This window comes from Abrus precatorius, unplaced genomic scaffold (assembly GCF_003935025.1).
Source record: "Abrus precatorius isolate BTA unplaced genomic scaffold, Abrus_2018 Scaffold10, whole genome shotgun sequence".
Classification (NCBI taxonomy): Eukaryota; Viridiplantae; Streptophyta; class Magnoliopsida; order Fabales; family Fabaceae; genus Abrus; species Abrus precatorius.
In genome coordinates this window covers 35,250,678-35,273,602 of record NW_020874292.1, presented here as the reverse complement: position 1 = coordinate 35,273,602, position 22,925 = coordinate 35,250,678, and the positions used below count along the sequence as shown (strand labels likewise).

At 33.5% G+C, this 22,925-nt stretch overlaps 2 protein-coding genes across 3 annotated transcripts; both read right to left on the bottom strand.

The window, feature by feature from the left end:
* Positions 1 to 2,627: 2,627 nt before the first annotated feature.
* LOC113852648 lies at positions 2,628 to 7,229 on the bottom strand. Its single transcript, XM_027482977.1, has 10 exons — positions 7,225 to 7,229; positions 6,771 to 6,979; positions 6,087 to 6,170; positions 5,717 to 5,751; positions 5,464 to 5,590; positions 3,821 to 3,909; positions 3,541 to 3,652; positions 3,297 to 3,427; positions 3,157 to 3,205; positions 2,628 to 2,907 (listed from the first exon to the last, which is right to left on the bottom strand). Exons 2-10 carry the CDS (start codon positions 6,969 to 6,971, stop codon positions 2,830 to 2,832), a joined length of 906 nt encoding a protein of 301 aa, XP_027338778.1. The 5' UTR covers positions 6,972 to 6,979; positions 7,225 to 7,229; the 3' UTR covers positions 2,628 to 2,829.
* Positions 7,230 to 9,087: 1,858 nt separating this feature from the next.
* On the bottom strand, positions 9,088 to 21,466 carry LOC113852646 (FIP1[V]-like protein). 2 transcript variants are annotated; one of them, XM_027482974.1, is made up of 9 exons: positions 20,483 to 21,466; positions 18,307 to 18,554; positions 17,331 to 17,457; positions 17,188 to 17,256; positions 16,934 to 17,080; positions 16,613 to 16,714; positions 16,164 to 16,510; positions 13,518 to 15,144; positions 9,088 to 10,369 (listed from the first exon to the last, which is right to left on the bottom strand). In XM_027482974.1, the coding sequence occupies exons 1-9, from the start codon at positions 21,320 to 21,322 to the stop codon at positions 9,812 to 9,814; spliced, it is 4,065 nt and encodes a 1,354-aa protein (XP_027338775.1). In that variant the 5' UTR covers positions 21,323 to 21,466; the 3' UTR covers positions 9,088 to 9,811. The 2 variants fall into 2 exon arrangements, with proteins under 2 accessions (XP_027338775.1, XP_027338776.1); XM_027482975.1 differs by lacking the exon at positions 9,088 to 10,369 and adding an exon at positions 11,285 to 11,579.
* Between the last annotated feature and the right edge of the window lie 1,459 nt (positions 21,467 to 22,925).

Below are 22,925 nucleotides of genomic sequence, written 5' to 3'. Positions count from 1 at the left end.
ATTGCAAATCATTAAGAAAACATTTTTTTACTGCAAATCATTCTGATCCTATAAATTATAAACGTCAGCAGAGACTTCTTAAATTTTTTACTCTGATTCTTAACTTTGTAAAACATCAATTGTTTTAATCCTTTCTGATGCAAAAAGTAAAAATTAAACAAAAAAAAGAGACTAAAATAAATAATTTTTTTACAAAACCATATAAAATTTAGAAAGTCAGAAACTAAAACCACTCATTATTTCAACAAAGGATTAAAATAAAAATTTGAAATAAAATAATACTCTAATAAGTTCATGTTGAGCTTCTTCTAACTTTATATCAGCATTTTATTCTTTCATCATCTTCAATTTTAGTTCCATCTCTTCTATTTCTTTCTCTCTACACTTTTCATGATCAACTCCCATCACATTCATACACTTAAAAACCTTAAGTTCCGTTTGAGTCTTCTTCTCTATCTCTTTATTCATGAAGATAACTTTTTTAATTTAAATATATTACTGTAGTATTTTCAAGTACAATTTTGAAAATGTAATGTTTTATCTTTACATTTTAAAATTTTGGTGTAAAATAATGAATAATTTACTTGTGTTCGACTTGTTTTTTTTTTTTTTATCATTGTTGTGTTACTTTTAAATTGAATTAATTGTTTTCCATTAAAATTTTCGTACTTAGGTGAGTTTATAATTTTTCACTATTTTCTTATTTGTTGTTTTATTATGATTTCTTGCAGCTTAGCCTGCTAACCCACCTTAGACATAGGCATGATGGAGCGAATTATTCCGATTTATCATTCTTAGTAAAACAATTTATTTGATTAAAAGGGCGAAATTGAAGAAAAATAAATAAAAGATACATTATGTAATTGCAAAACAAGAATTAAATAATAAATAATATGGTAAAATATCACCTAATAAACTTTGCTTAAAATGAAGATTAAACCGTGAAGTTATTTTTTTTATTTTAAATAATTTTTAATATAACATAAAGAACAAATATTAATTTATTGTTATAAAAATATCATATTAAAAATTAATTTTTAATAAAATTAGATACTTTATTATTATTACAAAAAATAGTTTATACAATTTATTAATTTATTTATATAATTTTGCTGATCGAACTTTTTAATATTTTTTTCCTCCTTTCCTTTCTTTCTTACATTCAAATGCATCGTTTTCCCTATATTGTTACTACATTTTCAGACCTCTTTATTCATTTTCTTCCAGTAAAAGAAGTATAGGTATCATTGCAAAGACACAATAACTAGCTTCTAATTCTCTGCTTTGTTTCAAAACTTGCTTCTGCTTTCGGGATCTTTGATTGTTAACGCAGCCAACGAACTTAACATTTCCTTTGAAAACAAAATTGTCACAATTTGAAACTCAAAAATAAAGACTCGATAGTTTTTTCGATAAAATTAGTTTCGTCAAATTCTAATAAAAAATTAGAACAAACACCTACTTGATTTTCAAGATCTTATTTGTATAGATCCAAAACGCTTGACGTGTTTTCCGAAGAAAAAAATCAAAGAACTACAAAAGGCATTTGATGATAACTTAATTTAAAGCAGTAATCTACTAAACAGAAATCATGTAGAAAAAACATTTTAGCAGCATGCATATACCCAAATTAAAATCTGAAGATGTAGCAGCGATCACCTCCAAAATGATTGATTAAAACCATGTTTGTTAGATGATGTTTGGAATGAAAGAAAAATAAGATTTTAAGTTATTAAAACTTATTCTTCTTTCATTCCAAATATCTCTACCAAACTTTGTCTTAAAACGAGTAGAAGTAGCGTGTCACGGCATGGATCAAAGCAACACCACAACAACGTTGGACAAACAAACAAACAGATTTCTGAGAGGATAAGATATTTTGGTGAATATTGAATGGGCAGGCCAAAAGCTTTTTGCCAGAGGGAGCAGCCGCAATGGAAGGTGCGTGTAGTTTCATTAACCCTAACTTCTCCTTTCAATCTATATAGCGGCTGAAGTTGGTCTTTTGCCTTTATGACATTTCTACCCTCCACAGTATTGCATAGTGGGTAAAAGGATGAGTGGTTTTTAAGTCATTTAACAACGAGAATATCTTTCTGCAGTTTTACAATTATGGCCTCGGAGGCTCCTTGTTTTTACCTAGAAGTACCTCAAATTGGATTATATTATGAGGAAAAGACCCAAGTTTATTATTATTATTTTCTTGTGCATGCAGTAAAATGTGTCAAATTGAAATTATTTTGTTCATGAATGAATATTAAACTGTTAATAAATGTGATTGTTATATTAAATTTAGTTATAATATTTTTAAAATAACAATGGCAATCTTTTTTGTCTAGAGATATATTCAATCCACCATGTGCATAAAAGTTACACTTTAGCATGGTTAATAGCATGTTTAGTTTTGATTAAATTTGGAAGATTTTTGTAAGTTTTCTTAATAGCTTGGTTAGTTATTTTGTCCTTAATTAACTTGCCAGTTTGATCTTTGATAGTTAAGTTCTTCAAGATAATACCAAAACAAGAGCGCATGAATACGAATGCAGAAAAAGAATATCAAACTATAGTTATCAAACATTACAATGCTTCTCAAAAAAATGAACAGTTATTTAAAAAAATGGCTTTGAAGTGAAAATAATTCGTTCTTGTTTGGGAAGCAAACCAGGGAAAACTTCTGATGAAATAGGACACAGAGACATGGGGCAGCACAACAGTGCCAAGGCTAGAAAGAATAAGTGCATGTCCGAGCACTGTTTACTCATGTAATTCACCACAAATTAGTCCAACAAACACCACTAAGTAATATTATGGTTCTTCAGCTGGAAATATTTACATGGTCTCTTTACCCTTCTGTTGGAGCACAGTTTTGTAAGCAACTTCACCAGCAAAATTTATATAGTAAGTTACCTGCCATGGAGAGATGCATTATTAGTGCTTTGACACGACTATGCAGTCATTTAGACCTTTGTGAGTTTAACCAGTTATGCATAACGTGACTCAACTTTTGTGCAACATTCACTCTAATGTACTAAATAGGAGTAAAGAGCTATGTCAAAAACAATTCTGAATAATTAAGACCAATGAAGCAAAAAAAATCCAAATCTTTTAGCATTTTCAGAAAACACATTAATCATAATTTCACAGTTTGCCACTCACAATTTGCATCGAGTTGACTCGGTGAAGAAGGAATCCATTAGCCAATTCTCTAGAAGGATGAAAGCATCAAAGGTTTCATAAGCTTGGTAACAGAAATTGTGTAAAGCGCAAAAACTGGGACTGAAAGTGAATACACTTACCTTCTAAAGACAGAATTTCCATTTAGGAAAACTGAATAGGAATCTATTTCAATCGAACTAGGATTTCCAATGTAAGCAACGCTACCCTCAAGAGCGTGACTAGTGCAATCTTGCCCACTCAGATACACATTCTGAGGAGAAAATACAATAATGAATGTCATATCAGAGTCAGTTTAGCGATCATGGCAATACTTCAGTCTGAAAATTTTCCCTATAGGAGAAGTAGTAACTGCTTTGTGCTTACAACTGAAAGATTTAGAAATATACGGTGCAAATAATCAAAAACTTGCTTTTTCTTCAATTGTTTCTTATTCTCTCCACAAATGACCAATGGTTGGTATCCAACAACAATGCGCCTGAAGTTACAAACGAGAGAGTTAATCAAAAGATTTTAATAATCACAAATGAATTTGAAATAGTACAGGTTGTTGAGAAATTGTTACATTTTGTAACATAATCCCATTAGATTTTGAAAATTTCAGACTGGAAAAGAAAAGTTTGATGGGCATGATGCCCATACATACCAGTTGCTACTGTTTTCTTCCAATGTTCTTATCAGCCAATCCAATTGATTGTTTCTGTTGCCACTTATTGATCCCCTCAAGATAGAATCCTTCAGTACCAGAAAAGAAAATAAATTAACGCAAAGACAAAGCAAATACAGCTAACTGATATTAGGCTAAATTCTAAAACCAATTAAAGGAATAGGGAGTGAAAATAAATGAGTTGGAGTCATGTTTGAGATGCCAGATTAACAATAAAAATAACGAAGATAGATTGAAATGAAGAAGGTACGAAATCCATAAGATGAGATTAGAAATATATATTTCTTAAGAGGCCACAGGAGAAAGAAAGCAATCACTTATTGAATACTCAACAAGTACACTGATCTTTTCAGTAGAACCTTCTTATAAACCTCAATTCACACTGCATTGAATAAGCCTCACATTAGATAGAATCCCATATTTCCAAAGTGTGACTCAAATCTCATATCTTGCAACAGGATCCTAATATATTTAATGAGTTTTTCCATCCGTTTTTTTTTTTTTCAATAAACAAATAATTTCTTAAGGAAAAAAGGAGAGATACAGATGCAAGAGGATAAGACATTCTCAAAGCCTATACCAAGGGAGAGAGGGAATACAAAACAAAAAAATCTAAGAAAATGAAACATGTAAGACAGCCTTTATTGATGCCCTATTAATTAACATTACTCAGAAAGGGGTTCAGGTCCCTGAGAATTGCAGTGCTGTGAACACTTGAGAAGTGGATGATGAGCTAAAGAAAGAATTAAGAGAATAAATCCTCATAAACCCCTTTACTGTTTTAGTTTCTGTATTACAGAAATCTAAACTGGTGATTCTTCCATTAATTGTTATCCACTCTAAACATTTTACTCTCTAGAATACCCCTTACAACTTCAATTTCCTATTTTGTAACAATCTATTCATATTCTCCTATCTCAATATCATCTCGTTCTCAAAGTAAAATAGTAGTTCATTCAGCAATAATATATATAACTAAATAATTAGTGTCTCTTGCAACATTAACAGCCATTGAGTTCAGATATGTAAGACCTCATTTCTTTAGGAGGATGAGGATCAAAATGATTTTATAGAATAGCATTGTCATAGGAGCAACACTGACATGTAAAGAATATGATGATTTATATATCACGCAAGATATGCTGCATGAATTTAAAAGTCAATTTGAACATTTTCATCCTGTCAAAAACAGAGCACCAACTTACGGTGGATCAAACAAAATCTAGGACGGTGGAAAAAAAACAAAACAATAATTCTCAGATAACCCACTCCCCCTGTTCTTTTTTGTCCGCTGTCATTGATATGTTTATACTCCTAGTGATACAAAACTGTTTTAAAACTAACAACTTAGAGTTTAATCTAGGATATTAATTTCAAATATTTTTCATACTACTTGATGTAACAGAAAAGTAAAAAAGGGGAAAAGAATTAGCATGCTTTTACAAATGTGCATATGAAATACAAACTTGAATGATGCAGAAAAACATTTATCAAAATCTTATCTTGCCAGCACAGAGCCACAGATAAATGGGAAGATAATAAATTGAGTAGTATTAGTGAACTGGTGGTGAGTGATGTTTAGCAAATATTAAAGCATTTTTATTGAACAAACAAACACATACTTGCAGTAATTCAGTATCCACACCAATAACATCTAAGGTTTTCTCATCAGATATCTTGATCTTCTTTGCAAAGCACCCCACTTCTTGTCCTTTGGGTTTTGAAACTGTAGTAGTATACGTGGTGTACCTGCAAACTAGTCTTTTCAGAACCATTCCATTAAGATGAGATGACAAAGTATAGTGATTGCTTCAAACAACACAAGGTAATTCAAATGTACCACTACAGATAACAAACAGATCAAAGGATGCATACCAGGGAAGTCCCAATGATGGAAAATATTGACTAGCCTGTAAAACAACATACCCTTTATCATAATTGTAAACAATGAACAATATGCCATTGTAATAAAAGCAAAATCAAACATAACCAACAGCACAAATTTATATGAGAGAAAAGAAAATGGTTTTGCAGTCACGGTATTGCATTACCGCTACTAAAATTTCAGAGAAGTGTGGCTGCAATTACAGTGGCTATTCTGATCCGCAATTGTAGGAGCAAAAACCCCTGAAATTCCTTTGTTTCAACATAAGAATTCTATTTCTACCACTACTATCATTTCAGTAAAATTCAACAGTAAATAGCTACAAAGGTCACCAAAACTATAAATAAAACAAAAACATACATTCTGCATAAGTGGATCATGTTCTCCAAGTTCACTGCTGCTCACAACAAAACTTGCCTTGTAAGTTCTTGCCACCTTTTCCATCTTCATCAACATTGAAAAAGCGAGAGAAGTAAGAAAAAAGAGAGCAAAATTCAGAACTATTCAAAGCATCGAACCAGTACAAGAAATAATACGATAATCTTTAAACAGTTTGTGAGTATCAGTTATTATCTTAAACATTTAAAAATAATACGATTTTATTTGAAAACATATTTATTACATTGCAATTTTGAAAATATTTTAATTCAAATACACTTTACTGTATAATCCAATCATAGATTACCTATGTACTTACAAATTTTTGTAATAATTACTTCAAAACTCATGCCTAAGATAATTTCTAACTGGTTTTGAGGGAAAAATCTTTACACTTAAAATAAACTAAAATTCAACTCTTTAAAAACATAATAAACAATTTTACAAAAAATACTATTTTTAATATTCAAACATAAAGGGTTGATATTAACATTTGAAAAAAAAAAAATGTAGGTAACGAGGTACTTCAAAGCATCAAGACAACGAATTTGAACATGAAAAACGAAAGAAAGAAAAACAGAAAGCAAATACATATCTATCTATACACACACATACATATATAGTAATAGTGTTGAGTTGATGAAGAAGAGAGAGGGGAAAATGCACCTGCTTGAGAAGATGGAATTGTTGGGAAAGGGGTCTGAAGCCCCCTTTGACACTGATGAAGTAAAGATGAGGAGGTTCACCATGGTCACTTGCATTTGTGTTGACCAAAGTCTGAGGTTGACCCAAGTTTAGAGCTATGTAGAGTGCAAAGCAGAGACACAACTGAGTTATAACAGTGCACGCCCAAGATGCTTTCTCCATTTCCAACACTTCCCCAATAACACACCAAGTAAGATGTTAGAAACACTTCACTGACTCATGTCAGATCTCATATTACACGCCAAAAGTTTCCCACCAAATATACAACTGTGTATCATTTAATAAGGTTGAGACGGATCCACAAAAATCTCAGAAAGTAATTAATATAGATTTATTATTAACAATATTTTTAATATATATATATATATATATATATATATATATATAATGGAATAATTCATGTGCTCAAACTCACCTGGGGATAAGGTTCGGTTGTTTTTCTTGTTGTATTGCAATAAAAAACCCGCGTTGATGTTGAAGTTGATCCCATTGCGCGTGTTTATCAGCTTCTCTGATCTGTGTCTATTACTCCCTCCAATTACTCTCTTTCAACTTGTCGTCATTTTAAAATGAAAATTGCTAAATCACTTTAACCTTCAGTTTTTAATTATATGTTTAGAGAAAATATATATAGAAATTTGTTAACTTTAATTTTTAGAATTAATTTTAAACATTAAAAACCAGTAATTTTTTTTAAAAATATTTATTACATTAAAAATAAAAAGTTTAATTAATACTTTTTTGATAAATTTTTATTATTATTAGTTATTTAAACCTAAATCATAAGAGTTAAAGTTAATTGTAAACTTTCGGATTTATTAAAGGACGTATCCTTGACCTTTAAATTATTAGTAAAATAGTAGTAATCAATATTGTTTTACATTTTTATATGAATAGATAAATAAAAAAAATATCCCTCTTAACAAATTAATAAGAAGTGAAATAATGTAATTTTAGCGGCTAATGATTGACATTTATAATATTAATGTATTTTTTAGGATACACGATAAGAATCTATATAAACCAACTTTTTTTTTTATTAATTTTTAATAAAAAAATTTAATATTTATTAATTTACAATGGGAGTTGTAGGTATGACCATTCTATTACAACTGGAGGACTACGTGATGATCACACAAACAAGGTCACAAGAAACTAATTAATAAGGAAATAATCTCATAACCTTCCCTATCAGCATTAAAAAAAATCACATAATAATCTCACATGCTTCAAGTATAGATTCATCATCAAAACATAATGAATTCAAAATCTCTCGTTATCATGATTTCAGTAGAAATATAGATACATTTTTTACAGAATTAGAATTGCGAAGTCTACGTCTCCTCCTAGGTTAGATGGTGAACAAGTGTGGTACAATTTGTAAATTTTCTAGGGTAAATGAAATGTAGCTACGTGATCTTTTAGATTGTGGAGATCCATCCACTCTTATAAACTATGGACATTCTCATAATTGACCAAAAGAGGTATGTTTTGATATTTGTCATATTGTAGAAATCATTTATTAAGGTACAATCTTAATGATAAGCATAGAGAAGGAAGTGTTTGACAATGTATTTTATATTGTTTTGGACAAAAAAAGAGAAAACAAAAGGCATGTTTGATTTCTAAGAACATTTTCTATTTTTATTTTCTGTTTTCACTTTTAATTATAAAGTTGCCACTTTATTTTTATTATGTTTCTTGTTTTCTAAATTTTGTATAGAAAATAGTGTGTGTGTCTGTCTATCTATCATATATATATATATATATATATATATATATATATATATATATATATATTCAGTGTTTACTGTATAAACATCTTTGAAAACATAAAACATTACTTGAAACCAAGCAGCCCGGGATACTTGGAATGCAAAATTTGAGACAACAGAGTTTTGTTGTTAAAAGGTGTTGCAGGAAGATCATATATTGCAAATGAAACACATTTCTATAATATTATGGAACCTGCAGTGCATATTTTTACCTGCTTCGTTGGATTGCATGGAGCTCTAAAAAAATTTTATTAGCTAAATTTTTCCTAATTGAGAAAACGTTTTTCTTTTGTTATTAGTAATCGAAGATTGTAACACATTTTTCATTGCAACAGCTAAACACGACTGGAAGTTTTCTAAAGCCCTTTCTTTTCAAGAAAAACAAAAGTACACATCGTCAAACACTCTTTATCAAACAAAATTAGTTCACCTGTCCTTCTCAATTTGTTTGTTAATGTCACGCCAAGAATTATATATTGCAAACTGGAGATTAAAAGATTTGGAAAAGGCAATAAATTATGCTTCTATTTTCTTTCATCACTTGTTGAAATTCCTAACCTGTAACTACATGTCATGTTGATCTCTAGATACAACAAAGGCTCATTGCTTAAGTTTCATGATTCCCGCGAAGAAAAGGAAAAGATGTTAAGGAAAACTGAGTAATCAGTGCTTGCTAACAATCTACAACAAAGAAAATAACCCAAGGCATCTATAATTCGATTGAAAAAAACACACGTTGTAGAAGCAGGCAGCATGCATTTCTTTGGATAGCCCTTTGCCAAGATGTTTCTTGTTTTCCAAAAACTTTGACCTGCTAGGCCTCACGTGGAAGGCACCAGTATCAGGCTGAATGCCTCACCAGCCATGCCAATGGTTTCTGATGTCACTGCATACAGCCTTGGTCACATTCACCAATAATCCTCATAACCTAGATCATCCAGGTAAGAGCCATATTTTGACACTCAAAATATGTGCCACCTGTAGTGACCAGTTCATGTTTTACATTTTACTTGTATATACAGTGTACAATAAATGTATAGGTAGTATGGTTACAAGATGATATAACTGAAGTACAAATTGTATCAAACCCTATAGATGCCATTTTCAACATTTTATAGGTACTAAGCATGGCTGGCTTGCCAGGGTTCTAAAATTTAAAAATTCAGGTTGAGCTGAAATTTTCCCATGGCCAAACTTGATAGACTCAGCAAAATAATGATGGCCTACTCAGTTAGTTATCCACCTTCTTTTCCGGGCAGGCCGCTCTTGTTTGACTTCTGAATCCACTGGATTTTCACTTTTGGCAGAAGGCAGTGGTTCACTTTCTAACTTCTTGATGGCCAGGGCATCTTTTTCACTTGGCATTGGGAGCTTGAACCGCTCGCTGCGCTTCTTCAACCTCTCAACTGTGTCAAGGTGTCGATCCCCAAATTCTTTTGTATCCACATCCCTACTCTCCATATCTGCAGAATCCCTTGCTTCAGTCGACAAGAGATGCTGATTATCAACATCAACAGTTTTATTGGGTTCATCCACAGCCTTCCCAGCTTCAGAAGATCCTTCATTGTTATCCTTATCAATGTCTTTAAACTTCAAGGAAGTAGAGGACTTGCTGATACTGAAATCTCTTTCCTTATGGCTTGTCCAGCGTTCCAATTTAGAACGTCCTCTGCGAGAATCTTGCTGTTCATCATCTGAGGAAATGTCCTCACGCTGTTTCCTGGACAGGCGATGCCCTGGAATTTCATGCTCAGCACGTTCTTCGTCACCAGATCCTTTCAAGCCCTTCACATGTAGAAACTAACAATTATAGAAAACAACACCAAATATCTAATAAATTTCCAACATCAGCAACAGCTTTCATGTAGAGTGAACTCAGTTTAAGTAGTGAGTCAATGGTTGAACAGGTTGTGTGTGTGTGTAAATTCTTCAATGGTTTTCCTACCAAGCGAACATATGAAGAAGTCAAGAATAGAAAGTTTTAATTGAAAAGGAAAACATTTATTATTGCAAAATCATTAAAATAACTTTTAATACATACCTGTTATGGTAATATAAAGTATTTAATAAGATATATTCAATGTTTCTTGACATGTGCCTTTGGGCACACACATTACAAAAACTGATTCTTTAAAACTAATAAAAATATCTTCATCATTTTGTTTTGGGAATCAAGGAAAAGAGAAAAAACCGCACATGCTATTTCCATTCAAGTTCCAAGACACTTTTTTACCTTTTCTCCACAACTTTTTCAGCATTCAAATTTGAATATTAAAATTATATGAAGCTCTTAACCACAGCAGCACTTTTTAAAGTTTAATATTTGAAAAAATTAGAAAAGGCACATTTCAGATTTCACTCGTATTTCAAATAGTTTCAGAAGTAAAGAGCATTTGGAGGACTCAAGACATCATTCATTATTTTAGTTTTCTCTCCGCTATTACTGATATTTTTTTCTCACAAGTCATCTCCACTTTCTTCAATATTTCTTTACCTATATCATTCTGGAGCTTTTTCCATAGCAATGAAAAATATGGAGGTCTTACAGTGTAGATCACCAATCTCACAAACTGTGGATCTCTTAGCTCAACCACCAACTCATGGCAGTGCTTTCTAACTATCACAGCGGCAGAACTCTCACAGTGCTTTCTGTGGTTTGCTATATTCAAACTCTTTTTTTTTTCATTTTTTATTTCAGGTTCAACATATTTTGAACAAGGGCCTTGTTTCTCTATAAAACATACATGACTTGTCTGGTTCACAAACAATTGGCTGAGTTACCGGTTTCCATGAAAACCAACCAAGTCATAATGGTCCCAACTGAGTCTCATGCATTTCCGGTCCATAACATTACTCAGACCAGTAAAGTAACCAGTCCGAGCCAAGTTTTACAACAATGAATTGAAGAGCAGTCCACAATCACTTTTTTGTTCAGCGGATGGGAGAAGACTAGTGCAAAGTGTTGTTAAAATAGAGTTGTCAATGATACAGATTCCTGTGAATAAGAAACAATAATTATTTTTTCTTAGTGAACAAAGTTGCAACCAGAACCTTGTGAACCAGGGTTGTTAAGATCATGATCTTCATCACAGGATTGCACAATTTTACAGTATTCTGGGAGGGTCAATCCCAATTATACAGACAAAAATGGTTTGGAGAGATCACTTTAGATTTGTCAGATGAGTTCATGAAATTCAGACGGGGTTGGTGGTGCTATGACTCTGCCTTGGTATCCTTCCTTTATTTTAACCCCCCCCCCCCAACATATGCTAGACTGAATTAAGCATCCATAATTTGTTTCTTATAAAACATCCAACCTGAGGATGAAAGAACAAATGATAACAATCTTCACCCTTGAGAACCCACAAAGTCTTGGGTATGTTTTGAGGTTTTGTTGTCTCATTGGTTAGTATTAGACATAGACTAGACCAAACTCAACCTTAAAGGTTTGTTTGGATTGGGGATGTAAGGTGAGAGAGAAGTCAAGAGAGGTTGTGTTTGGATGAAGGAAGATAAGAGAGGGGAAGATTGAATAAACTTTATTAACAATGGAGTGGACCCAAGTACCCAACTCAATCCAAAAGCTAGCTCAAGGAAAAAGGAGAGAATTGCCTAAGTCCTATAAGAAATATTACGACCAAATTCTTGACTAATGAGACATCTTAATAGAAAACATTTTACATCTTCTATATTATTATAAATTGCAACTATAATCTGAAATGTAACTTTATTATGGATTTTCAATTGGAGGTCAATTGCATTTTAGTTTGTGATTTGTTTGAAAACATTAATATTATAATATTTTTATATACATATAAGAATATAATTTTGTATTGTAAATAGAATCTCATTTCTGACATCCTAGTTACAAACAATTTTAATACAAAGGTGAATACAATTAATCATTAAGTAAATTTAAAGGTGAGCCTTCGATCTAACTGCTGACATGCCTTATCTTATCTTATCTTTCAAAGTGAAGTTAGCTACATAGATCAAATGATATCATAGAATTCTTATCAAAACTCATTTTCAATATCAATTTTGAGCAAGATCACTTTATAGTATCTCCTAAATTAGCACATTAATTGCAAGTAACTACTTAGAATTAACTCAATTGAATTGTTAATCCCAGTAAAAAGGTTCAACAAAGTTTTTTGTCAATTGCCAATTGGCTAACATAATCCTCCTCTTTTATCAGGTCAAGTTACTCATAGTTTAAAAAAAAAGTAAGATGAAATAAGCTTGTTAGTGATAAAAATATTATGCTGCGACATCCAGACAACAATATAGGATATAGCATAACAAGAACGTTTCTTCTAATCACCCGTCACTCAAATGATATTTCTAGAGCAATCAAGCAGTGTCACAACAACAATCTCCATAGCTCACAGATAAACAGAATAACATGTAACAATCTTAAGTTTAAAGCTTGTCATAAACTGTCAAGATACTTAAAGAGCTGCTCCCCATAATGCAGTATTTTAACATTCCTATTAAGAGTCGCTGGATTTATTTAGCCTCATCATACACTTTGCTTAAAGACCACCAAACTACTTTCCAGAAGTTGTCTTTAAAGTTGACAATCCTAACAAGTTAAAAAGGAGAAAATCATGCCTCAAAAGGGCACATCTTATAATTTTTACTTCCTTCCAACATAAGAAGTTGGGAAGGAGGAACAATGAAAATGCAAAAGCTAGTTATTCATGATCAAGTGTGCCCTTGGCATACATTATGTGGCTTGAACCCACACTTCAAATCTTATCAGACACTAAATTGTAAACACAGTATAATTCTAGCCATGCATGATTCCAGAGTCACACACACACACACACATATATATATATATAGAGAGAGAGAGGACTTAATTTCATGTAAAATGATTATTTTACTCCCCCGGTAGAGTTCACATTTTACATGCAAGTGTAAAGCATACCTTCTCATTGATTGGACCACTTTGATTTTCTTGACTTCTCTTGGACAGCCCTAAACTATTAAGATCACTAACATCACGTTCTTTGCTTTTCCTTGAGCCCTCTCTATGCTTTCTCTCAACTTTTTGGTTATCAGAAGCATTAGCAACACGATCACTACGACTACTTGATCTTTCCTGCCTAGATCGCCTTTCCTCAGTAGCATATTGATTTCCACGGGCATAAGCATCATCACACCCCTTATGATGTAGACTTTCATCCTGTATTCGATCCCTCCTCTTCAATTGGTCATTGTGTCGCATTGCTTCTCTTGATTGGTATTCCTTCTCAGAAAGTTTATGTTCATCTTTAGCCCTAACATGGCCAACCCATGCTTTTTCTTCAGCTCCTCGTCCACTTCTTACAGAACTGCGTCCTTCTTCTCTTTCACGCTTGGGTAGGAGTTCTTCATGGGACTGTTTCATCCGATGCCACTCCTCCCTATCTCTCTGCCTATCACCCCTCTCCCTCAGGACCCAGGCCTCCTCTTTCTGCCTAGCAGCATATTGGTCATCAGGGTTATCTCTAGTTCTTTGCAGGTCATCCCTCTTTCGTGGATCCAATACTTCATCTCTTTCTCGTCTGCGCCGACTAGCATTTTCCCTGTAGCCATGCAGAATTTCTTCTTTGTCAATGTGCTCCCTCCTAAGATATTCCTCATCCTTCCTCCTCTTGCTATGATAATCCTCCGCGCTTTCATACCTTATCCTCAAGCTTTCATCTCTTTCCCTGTGTCTTGAGTCTCTAGGCCCAACATCCTTATCATAAGAAGCCCTGTAACTACCATTATCCACCTGTTTTCTAGAATGAAGGCTGTCTTCTTTGTCATTTCTCTCATTTTCTCGAACCTTAGCCCTATCCCTCTTTCTAGGCTCATCATTTCTAACCCTTCTGCTATAGAGATCATCATCTCTTCGCACCCAATCCATGTCAGAATTATCCCTATCCTTTTGCCCATCAAATCCATCTGTATTTGTGTGCAACTGAGGGGCTGAGCTAGGATGCCGATCCTTGTATGGGTAAGATCTCTCTCTGCCTTTAAGTATCATGCGATTTCTTTCAGGTTCTTGCTTTATATCATGCTCTCTTCTATAAAATCCCTGCTCAATTTCATCAGGGTGCTGTCTGATGCTACCCAGATGTACTGATCGTGGATCCTGAATTACTTCCTCCTCAAAACCCTCCCGCCGCTTCTGGTTATCCCTGCTGCTTGCTGACCTTGCTTTGCTGTTATCACTGCTTCTTGCAGCTTTTGAATCCTCCCAATCATTAACTTCATCAAGCAAAGGTTGCTCAACTTGAGATGGTAATTTCTGCCGCTTTGCCTCCTCATCGTCAAGGGTATTTGCTTTGTCTGATGTTTCCTCCTTTTCCAATCTGGAACTTCCATCAGCTGTCCCAGTGTCCTCAACCTCTGTTTCCTTTTCCTCTACACTGGACTCCCTCATATCCTTAATGACAGGGGATGACAAATGTGTACTGTGTCTACCTTCCATGCTTTCAACTGACTCTTCTTTTTGATTGTTATCAGCTATCAATTCTCGAATAGGAGAAATAGGAGGAGACTGACCACGCCCTCTTTGCATCTGCCTGTAAATACAAAAAGAAAATATTATAGTCATAAAATGCACATGAAAAATTAGAGCCTATAGGTCCACACACCAGTGTACCAAATAATGCAATGAAAATACTCCAGTTCTTTTTATATGAACCTTTCAACAAAATCAACATATTGAGAAAAGTTGTTGGAAGTAATTAATACTTTGGTTTTTAAAAAATTAATAACAACACTCCAAGTTTACCCCTAGTTAAAGTCAAACTCCAGTATTATATTCACTATTAATAAGTTAGAAATGTTCAATAATGAAGGACAAATAAGTGAACAAATAATAAATGCTCCTAAATCTTTGTAAAGTGTCGTATATTAAAGACCAACAAAAATCTTTGAAAAGTTCTTATAAAAAGGACTAGAGAGTAATCAACTATGTTCTTAATAAATAAGAATTTTGATAAGTACACCAAAGGGTGTACACATTATAAAAATTCCATAAAGAAAGAAAATGTATCTGACAAGAGGGATGATATTTTTCTTTTCTTTAATATATTCTTGAAACAAAAAATCTGCTTTACTTATAGCATTTGGGTAGTTGCATAATCTTTATTAGATTCAGCCTTCTTTTTTTCCAAGAAAAGAAATGCTGAATTTGTTTCATTATGATTCAAAATTTTCAAACATTTTATGACAGTAAATTAATTTAAGGCAACATCACTTTAACCTATTGTCATCATCAGACTCAGACATAATCATGTTGTCCTGGTTTTTAGAAAATCCCATACCAATTACAACAACCCTTAGCACCAATAAACCCTGATATTTAAAGTCCTCTAGTTCATGGTGGTTGCAGCATACAAACTTAATTTCTTGATAAAGACCTTACAGTGGGATATATTTCAGAGTGTTGAATTTAGTGAGCATTTGCTGATTTATGGATGCCCATTGAATGAAATTACTATGAAGAACAAAGTAAAATAGCAGTGAAAACAAACGCATACAGATAACAGCTGACATTTTTAAATTATTTTCTTATGGAATATAAACTATAAAGTACCTTTCATCACGAGAGGAGCTAACATTGACAGCATACGATCTAGGGTTTTGGCCCCTCGAACCAGAGTACTCAATTGGCTCTTCCTGTGGGAAGAACAAATGTTCATCTCCATTGGGTATGTTAGCAGGACTAGAATTCATTAATGGCACTCTTCTTCCACCAAGCTCTTTCTTTCGACCATTATAATCCTGTCGAAAACCATCAAAATACTCAGGCTCCAACCTTGGAATTTCATCTCCAGGTACATGGTCTTCTCTAAAATCTGCTCTATGGGGTTCTCCACCCTCTGGTGGATCTTGGACAACAATTCCTGCAGAGGAATCATCTTCCGTATCCTGTAAAGCAATCTGTTCACAAAAATTTACAAAAATATTTAGTAATGTGTACACTGCCTGTGCAGGAAAAAGGATTATCCCATGAGAGCTTTATATGACAAAATCACCAAATACCTCAATAATTGCATCTGAATCACGAATTCGAGGAGGACGGGTATCAATGGAAGGAAGTCGTTCACCACAGCCACCTTCCACCTGTATTGCTCTACCAGTTGGCTGGTAGGAAATAAATTTATTAGAGCCTAGATACTGAATTAGAGAACAAAGGGCAAAATATCAACCACAAACATATTATGGTATAGACCAGAAGCATGTCACTTGATGATAAGTATATTTTCAATATGGGCTTTATATGAGAGAAATGACTATAAAACCAATAACAGAAGTATATTTTCAATAAATTATTCATCAAAAAATAAGTAGAAAAATACATACTAGTGGGGGTCGCACACGTCCAGTCCCAGAACCTTTGATAACATCACTGTGACCAATATCTGATTTTAAAGAATTTGTGTTTTCAACAGGAACATCATGTATGCCAGTAGCTGCAGCTAATTCAGGGGGCAAATCTGGATCATACTCCTGGAATGAAATAAACTTCATGATTAACTTAATAAAAGAAAAATATCACTACATGAACACAGGGAAATTGATAAAGAACTAAATTTAAAATGCAAAAGCACCCCTACCTGCTCTGTTCGACCACTCTCATAAACACGGATCTTGCTTTGCATTGTAGATTCCAGGCGTAGTTGCTCCTAAAAAGTCAAATACATAGATTTCAGTCTACACAAATTTCTGGAGAATATTCAAAGTATGTTAATAATTTTACCAGTTGTTTGCAATAATCTTTCCAGCTGTCCTCATTCAAACCAAAGTTGAAAAATTCTGATGTATCAACATTTGGATATTTCCATGGTTTCTCCTCAAAACTCTCAATATCAACATCAAATATAGTCCTGAAAATAATTGGCAGGTTTATATAAGCACTGGATGGGTGAGGCATAAATGAGGATTAGTTATATTTGGATAAAAGCATCCAAATAATGGAAGCAAAAATATCCTGCATCAGAGATGTACTTTTATTGTAAGATTCTAACACAAAAATAGTTCGGTGCATGTAATGCTAGACTCAATATATCAAAACTTATTCATCAAGACAGAGAACATTTTCATTTGAAAGAAATCACACTGATACATCATTAAAATGTAGGAGTGAGCAACTATATTCATCTACCATCAAGATGATAAACCACAAAATAAAATTACAGGTTGTTGGAAAAAGAGATGGTGATTAATGTGTCATTGGGAATTATGGTAGCTAATGCATCATTGACAAGATTAGGGTTATAGGAAATAGTATAATTCTTTAATATTGCTCTTGGAAATGTAAGATGTATTTATTCTTTTGAGTACATATTTAATAGAATGCCAAGTGCTATTCACTCAAGCAATTAACAAAATGATAAATCTTGTCTAGCATGCATAGATCATAAGACAAAAGAAGAAACATAAGTCCTGGAGCTAGCCGCTTTCGACTTATTATTCATGTGTTTAGGATTAGAGACACTTCTCTCCTAAGTTGCAGTTCTACTTGACCACTAAAAAACGCCTTCTGTGATGTGTTTGGGAAAGCTTATATAATTTGAAATAATCTTTTTTTTTCCTTGAAGAAACAGCTTTCTCAGTAAGTTGCCAAAAAACAAGCACTTATTTTCCCAAAATAAGCTAATCTAAGTCACTTCAAACCTAGAGTCCACTACAACTAAAGACAAAATAAAATTCAGTTCATTAAAATTTAAAATTACTTGTGAGAAGGAAGTGTAAATTCCAATCCACCACCAAAACCCCTCCCCGCACCACTGTTGCCCCAACCAGGTACTCCAGGACCTGCATGAAAACCTTTTTGCATAGCAGCAGCCCCTTTTATTCCAGGTGGTCTCCAGTCCCCTCTGCCACGACCGGCTAAGTTAGCAAGTGGACGAATCTGACCAGGAGGCCCTCCTGGAGCAGAAGTAGTAGCTCCAGGCATTGGTGCTGCACCAGGCCTAATATACTATGCAACCATAAGAAAACAAATTATTAGATCTTTTCCATTTCAACGAACCACAATTTATCATATTAATATATAAACAAACCAAGAACTATCATGAATCAGCAATACATGAATGATTCAAACGTCTAAATGTTCCCACTTGCTAGGATCAAAGAACTTCATTTGAAAGGTCCAGATTCAATTCAAGCTGTAAGCAATCCCCCTTGATGAGCAATTTGAAAAAACCACAGTAAAGCCATCAACAAGGCTTGTGACATGCCCTAGACTTTGAATTGGGGTAGCCTCCCCTCCCCTTAACTTTTTAATTACTGATTTACTAAAATCATAGCATTCAGCAAAAATTAGGTTATCTGATTACTAATATACAAAGACTAGATGAAGACAGAAGTCAATCTTTGTTCAAGATCTAAAGATGAAAGAAATGCATACAAGCATTCCGTTGTTAACAAAACTTGCCAGAATAGTAGGTAGTCAGGTTAAACAATAAACCTGGGGGAAGAGGGAACAAAACTTTTGGCAGAATTAAACCTTGCTTAGATTAAATATAACTAAAGGTTGCCAAGAAGCCATAACCACTGGAAAGTAGGCAATGAATAATTTCACAATCAAGAATAACATTCTTGACTGGCACATAAAACATCCATTAGTTTAAGCAATTTTCTATTGCCTAGCTGCTCAGTTTAAAACAAATAGTACAAAATACAGGGAAGATACGTATAAATGATTATTAATGCAATTTCCATGTATAAGCACAAAAACAAATTTACAGTGCTTCACAAAAACTACTTATCTCTCTCTCTCCATCTTTGTTTACATGTGTGTCTGTGTATAGCTGCTGCTTCAAAGCAGGGAGATGAGGTCCAGAAGTCTGGCCAACAAACTTATTGGGTATAACATAAAAGGCATCTTTACGCATCACTAAAATTGGTTTGTCTTTGCTTTTCAACAATTCAATAAAATTGTTTAAATGATATCAAAAGCTGAAGGAGGCATTTTCTTGTTCTCTTTTTACCCTCTTTCACGGAGTTTGTGGGTCACAAATTATATGTAAAATTCACAAGTAACACCATAAATTTGTCAAAATCCCATATTCAATTTCCACAGCTCCTCCCAAAGAAAACAGTTAAGAGGTATCAAGAAGTGTCAAATCCACACAATCACAAAGTCAAAAAATTAATCGATGTGATATAAAATAATATTGATCTGGCAAAGCTGCTCCACACCATTCTTAGAATGATCATTCATTTGTAAAGAGACTCAAATAAAATTTGAAAAATGATTTAGATTTAACCAAGTAACAAGCACAGACAAATCTTTAGGAGTATCAGCCATGGCTGTTAAAATTTAAAATTGCATTTTAAACTAGTAAAATCGTGTAGGATCTTGGGTGCCCAAATCGAGTTAAATCGCATGTACACTCAAAAGCTGGTGAACTTGGTTAAACTCGTATAAAATCTGCTAAACACATGCGTTCACTACCAAACTTACGAGTTCAGTTCACTACCAAACTCGGTTACGCTCTCCATGCGTGTAAACCCTGCTAAAATTTTTAATCACAGAAGACACTGTAAAATCATCTCCCAGGCAAAAGTTGATTAGACAAGCCAAATAGTATCACTAACATCCCACAAGGAATCGACACAAATGTCAACACACATCTTTCCAGATTTCATTACCGCACCATTATCAACATCAGACTGGTTGCTATTTGTCATAGCCATTCATCTTTTTCAGCTTTTCAGAACAAAGGTGTACAAAGGAAACATAAAGCAATGGTGAGTCAAATCATCAAAGTTCATTCATTGATCTCATCTCCTATATCAAGGTGTACAATTACAAGGACAAACATACACAATTTTGCACTTCAATTAACACTTTAAAATCACCTAATACAAGTAATGCTCTTTCAATCAACACAAGACACTGACCTTAAACTGGGAATGAAACGGATGATACCCATGATTGCTATACCCAATCTTAGGCGGCGCCGCACCAGCGGCGCCCGTCTTGGCCAATTCAGCGGCATCCTTCCTCTCGCCATCAGAAGCTAGGGTTGCATTCTCACCCCACTCTTGCTCCTCCGCACCCTGATTCGGATCACCACCAGCCACAATTACAAGCCCTCCATCTTCATCATCATCATCATCCACACCCACATCATCATCCCCCATCCCACCCCGTTCCATAGCCATGTGGTTGTTATCATTCAACACTATCTTCAAATCATCCTCACTGTCGCTGTCCCAATCATCTCCCTCACCGCCTTCCTCCTCCACCCTCCGCAGCACCTCGCCGCCACCACCGGATAACCCCGGAATAACCGGCTCCGAGCCAACATCGCCACCGTCTTCATCTTCAATATCGAATTTCACATCTCTGTCCATCGGATCAACGCCCTCAGCGCCGACTTGGCTGCCGGCACCGACTTTTGAATCCTGCAAAGCCCTATCCGCGAATTCTGCATCGAGAATTTTAACACCGTCGGCTGATTCCTCTTCTCCGTGGGCTGGCGGCTGGGCAGGCGCATCGTTGTGGCTGTCGATCGGCGCGGCGGCGGAGAGGGTTGGTTGACGGGGTTGAGGAGAAGGGAGGCGATTGGGTGCAGGGGAATTAGAGTGGGGTGCATCGCAGGGGATCTGAGGGGTGTTGAGATCGAAAGAGGCGGGTGCAGGGGAAGAGTGGTGGGGTTGCGGCGCAGAGGATGAGGAAAGAGCGAAGGGTCGAAGAACGTCTGTGTATAAATCTCCGAACTCGTCTTCGTCTTCCATTGGTTTCGAGGGTTTTGACGTTTGGCAAAGTGTTTACTCTGCCAAGGCTTGCTTTGTTCGATGCCCTCAGCTCCTCTTTCCTCTGTCTTTAAATCACTTCTCCTTTTTCTCCTCTCTTAGGTTAAACCCCCATTTCACTTCTCCATCATCTACTCCCTTTAATACCTTCATTTACTGCATCAAATTAATCTCCCCCAATTTATATATGTTATATTAAATTACATTTTTAAAATTCTAGCTATTTAATTTACTTTTTTAGTATCATAAAGTGGGTGTTATTAATAATTCAAATATTTTTAAAATTTTAAAAATAGTAGTAAAACGTTTTTTTATTTGAATCACAAGTCTTCATCGCCTGAAACAACTAATCTCAGTTAATATACATGTCAGTGTATTAAATTTTAAATTTATTTTATTTTTAAAATTACAAAAATATCATTTTTATTTTTAAATTTTTAAAGAGATTATTATTTTGATACCTGATATTAAAAATAATGGCCACATTAATTCTTAAATTATTAAATAAAACATAAGATAGTTTTAGAAATTAAATTAATTGATACTTATAATTTATGATTTAATTTTATGTATTATTAAGTAACTTATATATTTAAATTTTTTAACGTCTGTAATGAGCATTTTTTATTTTTATTTCTTAACATATATTTTTGGACACATTAAAAATTATTAAAAATTAGTAATATGAAATTACTTTTTAAATTTTTTAAATATAATTAAAAAAACCTTAAAGTGATTTTGTAATATCTTACCTTTTAAAACTTTACTGTTTAAGTATTTTGTTGTTAAATAAAATGCTCAGATGTATTATTTAAAATGTTTTTATTAAGTGTCACTTGAATATATAAAAAAAAAAGTTATTATCTCTCAAAAGTTTGTTGGTTCATAACTTAACTAATTGAGAAATGATAATTATATGACAAATTTGCACAATATTTTTACAACTTAATTTAAATAGGAGAAAAGTGATAAGAATAAGATGAATAATATAATGGAAAGATAAAGAGAGATTTGTTATTTAAAATTTTATTTTAAAAATAATATAAGTCTAACTAATTAAACTTAAGCATTGTTACAAAACAAATAGATAAGATTGGTGCGATAGGAAAGGCGATGCAAAAGATAAGGACAACAACTCCATTTGCCATAACTTAGGAGAAGTTTAAGTGAGGAGCTCACAGTCACAGAGAATTTAAGCTAGGTTTTGAGAACAATTTTTATGTTGATTAATATAAACAATTATAATATGTATATAGTATTTATAGGGATTCAAGTTGTAATTGCTCTATGCATATCATTTATAATAATTTTGAAACTGTTATAATAACATTTTAAATCACTCACATTAAGATAAAGATAGAAATATTTTTTCATTAAACTTCACTTAGTTAAACTAATTTGTGTCCAATTTAAATTTTTCAAAATTTTAAATAAAAAAAGTTGAAAAAATTTATAAAATGTTATTTTTTAAAAAAAGAAAGACATTCAAATTCTCTATAGGTTATTCTTCAAAATTCAGTTCATTAGAATACTTTTGTGCACTAGTTATTGTCAAATCCATTCTATATAATATATACAAATTAAG